The 6,170-nt window shown below is 43.1% G+C and overlaps 1 protein-coding gene across 1 annotated transcript in view; it reads left to right on the top strand.

The window, feature by feature from the left end:
- The window catches only part of MAP7D3 (MAP7 domain containing 3), a 43,544-nt gene extending 38,197 nt beyond the window's left edge, over nt 1-5,347 (top strand). Inside the window, exons 17-20 of the mRNA XM_061446261.1 lie at nt 134-187; nt 778-871; nt 1,291-1,489; nt 2,354-5,347. Coding sequence (XP_061302245.1) covers nt 134-187; nt 778-871; nt 1,291-1,489; nt 2,354-2,663 — 657 coding nt within the window. The 3' untranslated portion in view covers nt 2,664-5,347. The remainder of the gene's footprint in view (nt 1-133; nt 188-777; nt 872-1,290; nt 1,490-2,353) is intronic.
- The last annotated feature ends 823 nt before the right edge of the window (nt 5,348-6,170 follow it).

Genomic DNA, 6,170 nt, shown 5'->3' on the forward strand with positions numbered 1-6,170 from the left:
CTTGTGAGCTTTAAAAAGGGGGAATAAAGTAGTAAATGTATGAAATAGGAAAATGCGTGATTGAAAACTGAACCCTGAATGCTGAACTCTAAAGCTCTCTGTGTCATTGTGAATCTTTTCCCTCTTTTAACAGAGAATCGAAGAAATAATGAAAAGAACACGAAAATCAGATCAAAGTGAATCCAAGGTACTTCCCAGAGAAGGCTTTGCCTTGTCTTGCTTTCTTACCCTTACCCTAACTGGCTTCCATGTGAAGTGCAAAGTCCTGGTGCACCAAAATGACTTTTCAGTAGCTTCCCATTGCACACATTCTTCTGCTTTGCTTGTTTTGACCAAGTCTTTGCGTTTTTGTTTAAGGCTTATAAAACAATGTGATCAGACATTAGCAGTTGCAGATTGGTTAAGCAAATCTGGTTATTAATGGATATAGTGTGGTTAATGTGGTGACCTAAGGTTTGTGTTGAATTGTGCATATTACATTGAGGAGTAGCTGGTTTTCTCTGGACATTCAAAGACCCAAGTCTTCATATAACTGAAAGGCAATTTAGCATACACCTTGGGGAAAGGAAGGGAAAGGAGCTCGGGAACAGTTGGTGGGTAGGAGGTGGCAGTGGGTCCCGCACGTTCCTTTGCAGGCCCTATCTCAGCAGAGCATGTGTTGCTGGGTGACCTGAGTGTCTCCTAGCCTTTGGGCTAGTCCTGCACAGGAGCTATGGTTGAATTGTCTGTGAAACACTAGAGGGTAGTGTGTTATTCCGAGTGACACTGGCAATTCAGTTGCAGAATGAAGGGAAGTCGGCCTCAGAGGCTATGGAGGGAGAGGATCTTGAAGAGGAAGAAGAGCTGGGCCTGGAGAAGACTGATCAACCAGGTAAGGAAACTTGAAGAGCCAGTTATAAGTAGCTCTCAAGTGTCTTAGTGATGTTTAAAAGGTCACTTGTGTAATAGCATTGTAACCATCTGAGACATTATGTCCCAGTAATGCCAGGGAGGCTCTGCTGGAACAGAGAGTACATCATTGCCTGTTCCCTACCACAAGAGACCCACAAAAGGATTAAATGCAACAATGATTTGAGAGTGAAATGCAGGCAGCATGCTTTCATTCTACATGTGTATTTTTAAAGATGGACAGTACATTTCATGTTGTTAGAGGCTGCTTGTTGAAGCCAAGTGCCTCAAGTTTTGGCTGGAAAAGGTCATTTGGCACTTGGGGTTTATTCATTTAGAATAGCAATTCTGTTACTGAAGCTCTTTTATAACTCTTCTTTGTTTCCCCCCCCCCACTTCCAGGAAAGCTGAATGGCATTGACCTGCTCCAGGAAGTCAAGAGGGAGGCAGAGGGTTGCTTAGAGACTGCACATAGCTTGATCTCTGCAGAGTCTGAGGAGCAAGAGGTGTCTGAGGTGAAGGCCAGTGAAGTGTTTATGAATGGAAGTGATTTGAAAAGTGATGAGAGGTCTCTACTTGTTCCTGAACTGAAGGATGCCAGGTGAGTCCATGTAGGTGGCTGCTTTACCATCAGCGCAGTTCTCCATCACACAAGAAACATCCCTCTGTTGAAGTTAAATGTGGTGTACGTAGTCTTGCCTCAAACTTTGCACCCCTCTATCGTTAACAAAGCATTAAACAAGAGGGAGGGGGCAAATCTGAAATGGAAGAATAAGCTACAGAAAGCTGTAGAACATCTTCAGTTGTGGTGAAACACCAGATACAGTATAAAAGCCTCCCATAGTTGGGATTGGTTTTAGTATTCCAAATTTGATCTTTTTGAACATGAAGCATTTCCATTTACTACTGGAAAATCTGTCCTCTGATGCTCGTCCCAGTTGCTTATCTAAATGCTAATGATTTAGAAATGACATTGTGAACTCTTTTGAGTGATGATAAAGGAATCTCATTCCTTCAGTGGTGCAATACAAAGCCATTTTCCTGATTTTCTGAAGAATGAATGAAAATGAATCACTCTGATTTGGGATCAGATTTTGAATCTGTTTTAAATTTTCCTCTGAGGCTCAGTTTTGTTTTTAAAACGTCTTAACTGGAGCAGAAAGTCAAAAATCACACTATTATAATAGAGGTTTAATGGTGCAGGGCTTGCTTATAGGAAATTACTGGAGCCAGACCTTACCTGCAAGCTATCAGCATAGTAAAACGTGGCTATGTGTTGGTGAGTCGTTCTTCCCCATTGGCTCTTGAATGGGAGATCCTGTGGGGCAGCTTGTCTGGGATTGCCCTTCAGGATATTCAGGGATGTGCAAAGCATGCAGGCTGCTATTGGCTGGCCTGAAATCAATCTAAAAGTTAAACATGCAGAGATGATAATCCAAGTATCCCTTCTCTTTCTTTTCCCTAGCCATCCTGCGAAAGAAATGGTTATGGATGCCTCGGTGCAATTGGGTGTTATGGAAGCTGATCATACAGCTGGACTTATTCAGAACCTTAATGGCAAAGCCAGTTCATGGACTTTTGAGGAGTTTATTGACGTTGGGGTACATTCCAAGTCACCCAAACTGAGCTCGGACAGCATCTCTGCTGGTAACTGTAATCAAAACTTGAATGATGCTGCTACAATACCTTCTAGTCCCAAACTGGCTTTTGAGGAAGATGGTGCAGTGAATTCGTTGACCAAACCTATAGATGCTTCATCAGGTAATCCAAGCTGACTTCCCTCTCTTCCTCTGGCTAGGTAATTAACTTCCTTGCTTTTTACTCTCCTTGCCTTAACTACAGCTTCCTATTTTCAAGGCACTTTTTCCACTGTGTAGACTGGAGGGAAAGCTCTTTCTTTAGTGCTTGTAACTGGAACCCTGTCAAAAGGAGTCACCAACTGATGCCTTTTTAGGGACTTGGTCTAGACAGCAACTAAGGCCTGACATTAAGGCTCTTCCAAAGACACAGCTGAGCCCCTGTGAAGCTCCTGTATCTCCTACCAGCACTCAAGCCCATCTGTTGTATTTTAGGCTGTTTCTAAGGTATCTATCTTAAATGGCACATGTTACTTTTGAAGATACTAACAGTTTGAAAGGTGTCTGATGTAACTCTACAGACAAGACCTTTCCCCTCCTAGCCATGTTCTGTAACTTCATGATGCTGACCTGCATGGTCTTATAAAGGTCTCTGGCAAGGTATTAGCTGTCCTCTACTTACTGTAGAATAGCCTTTCCCCTCACTGAGGAGGGGTAACACCAACCTTAAATTCCACAGACGGTTGTGTTACGTTTTGGGAGGAGCAGTAAAGCTGCACACACAATAGTCTGGATTTTCCTGAAAGAAGCAGGGCTGTGTCCGAAGCCACATGTACTTGAGAAGCCAAACCCTGATGCAGTACAGCCTAACATGTCAGAGAGGCTTCAGCAAGCTAGTTCATGTAGGACTAAACTTGTCTGGTGTTGGAGCAAAAGCCCAAATGGACGTGCTCACAGCAGGAGGTCTCTTTGCAGGAGAGAAATGACTGTGTGGACAGTGGAAATGAATGGTAGCTGAAGAAGCAAGACTTGCTCTCCACATTTTCTTTCAGTGATGTGTAGCACTGGCTCTGATTAAAGTGTAGCACTTTTCTAGCCTGAACTGTTTCCTGAGTCTCCTCTGTCACTCTGCGTCTTGTCATCCCATGGGCACAGCCTTAGCGAGACTTCCCTTGAGGCCACGACTAACTGGATTCAATGTGATGCTGCTGATGGCATTTTGTTCTGATCAGTCATTAACTTCTTAGTAAAGAAAGCATTGCCTTTTAATGATGAACTTGAAAATGGTTAGCCATGATATGGTTTGATACATAATGCATATATGGAAAAGGAAAAGCTACTGCAGTGGTTTTGGGCTGTAAGTAACCAAGGGGCTCAGTGCTCACTGCCTGGCTGTAGCCTCTAACAGCGCTGATAGACCATGTGGCGTGCACACAGTTATGGTGGTTACATGTTTTCTTCTCTTTGCTCTTTGGACAGAACTGTGACCACACACTAGAGACCTGGAACTAACCTGATTGCACTTCAGTAACCCAGTGTGTTACCAAGTACCGAAGGCCTTGTTCTGAAAAGCTGCTTCTTTACCTTTATCCAGCTTCAAGTTTGCAAAACCATACAAAAACCACCAGGGAGAGGGATGCCAGACCTCTGCTTTGCACCTTGAAACGGTTCAGGGAAACTCGTGCTGATGTTCCTTTTCCATTCATTTAGCTAAGTGTTAGAGATTTCCTGGTTCCAGTATCACTTGTTTCCCTTCACAGTAACCTGTCTCTGGTTTAGTTTTCCTATCATGTACAGCAGTGTGCCACTGGAGGCTCTCTGCTTAGATCCTGGCCACATTTTGCATCTTCCTAAACTGGCACTCGATGAAATAAGACTCATTGAGTGTGCGGTTAAAGCTGAACTCCCTTTGTAGCATCCTAGAACACTGCTCTTCCTCACTGGTTCAGGTGCTGTTTAAAACTGCAGAACTGAAGGTCTTCAGTTTTGAATGGAGATGCTAAATTCCTCATGTCCTAGTGTGTAAATATTGGCAGTTTCCAAATGTATTGTTGGACCATCACTAATATGTTTTAATCTATTGGCAAACATCAGAACATTTTACAGCATGTGCACTAATGTATTACCTTGAGTACCCAGAGATGTCTGTCATCGTGCAGTTTAACATGTCCTGCTTTTACAACTGTTTCCTTTTGAAGTCCTTATTTATCTACACTTATGGAAGTATTATTTTATTGTGTACATAACAGTATTAGACCACCGAAGTCATGTTTTGTCCATGTTAGTTATTTGATGTGTTCCTGTTCTAGCTTTATAACAGTGGCTGCAAGCTGCAGATGTATTTCCCTTCCCCTAAAGCCTGCATTGAGTAATGTTTAACCTCAACGGGGCTGCTTTTTTACAGCATGAAGAGATTGACTAAGCATCTCCTGACAAATTGCTACTAAAAGTAAGAAAGCAGCCTTGTTCCTGCAAGAGGGATACTGGATAAGTGATTACAGGCTAGCTGCTCTAACCCATGGGCTGATCCTTCAGTTCCCATGAAGCACCAAGAGGCAGCTGTGCTTGCGGTGGTGAAACACAAATGGTTTCGCTGGAACTAAACACATTTGACGTTGCAGTTGCAATGAGAAGCCCTCACTGAGCCTTCTTACTCTCTTCTTTGCGCCTCTGAATGCAGTAGAACTGTTTTAGCCTTTAGAGCAGTGCCTTAGGTAAAAGGACAGATGTATTTTTGTACGATAGCCGTTTCCTCTGGCAGAGACAATCATTCTAACAGCAAAGATGCTGGGATTTTTCTCTGTGCTGATACTGTTTGTTGTCTGTTACAGCTCTGTGTAAATACATGCACACTGTTAAATAAACTTTGCAGTTGAACAATGCTTTATTTCTGTAATGCTAAATGGTACCTGACTGGGAGTCTCCAATCCCTGCCTTGCGCTGTGCTCTGGTAAATGCTCCACACTGCAGTCCCAAAACTAGCAGTAGCCTCTTTGGTGATTGTGTTTGTGTGGTTGGGAAGTTATTTGGCCTAACAAACACCTGCAGTGTTTGTGCATGCTGAGGGCATGGTCATAACTTGAGTTCTTTAACTTACTTTTCAGTGTAAGCTCTTGCTTTTCACTTGCAGCACCAACCCAGTGACCATCAAGAATACAGCAAGGTGCTGCCTTGTGTTTTCTTGCAAGGACTTTGTTTCTGGTAGGTGCTTGTGAACAAAAAGGGATGAAGAACTGGAGCAGCATCCAGTTGATGAGTATTCCTGTATTACATTACTGTGGAAACAAACCTCCACCTTACCCAGTGTTGAAGGGTAGTAAATCTGTGCATGGACAGTCCCAGCACATATGTTCTCCAAAGGGCTTTTTCACACAGGCTGTTAGTGGCAGATGGTCCAGTGTCAGTTATATATTCAAAAGAGAAGTATATGGAAATCGGTGCTTTGGTTCTCAGCTCTTTAAGGGTGCTATGGCACACCAGCTGACTCTTGACTTTGCCAGTATCAATGCATGAGACTTGATTTCAATAGCTCAGCCCCAAGAGGTGTCAACTGTGTAAGTGAAAAACCCATTTTCCAGACTGCAGGACTCCAAGCAGGCACAAGTCTCATGTTTATTAAATCATAAACCATACACTGATAGGAGAGCTATCATTTTCTGAGCTGTTTTAAAGGCAGTTCTTAAATGCATGTGCATTTGGGTGGAA

This window comes from Pezoporus flaviventris, unplaced genomic scaffold, assembly GCF_033815535.1.
Source record: "Pezoporus flaviventris isolate CSIRO_AGI_PZ_B2104156 unplaced genomic scaffold, CSIRO_AGI_Pfla_v1 ptg000005l, whole genome shotgun sequence".
NCBI classification, from domain to species: Eukaryota; Metazoa; Chordata; class Aves; order Psittaciformes; family Psittacidae; genus Pezoporus; species Pezoporus flaviventris.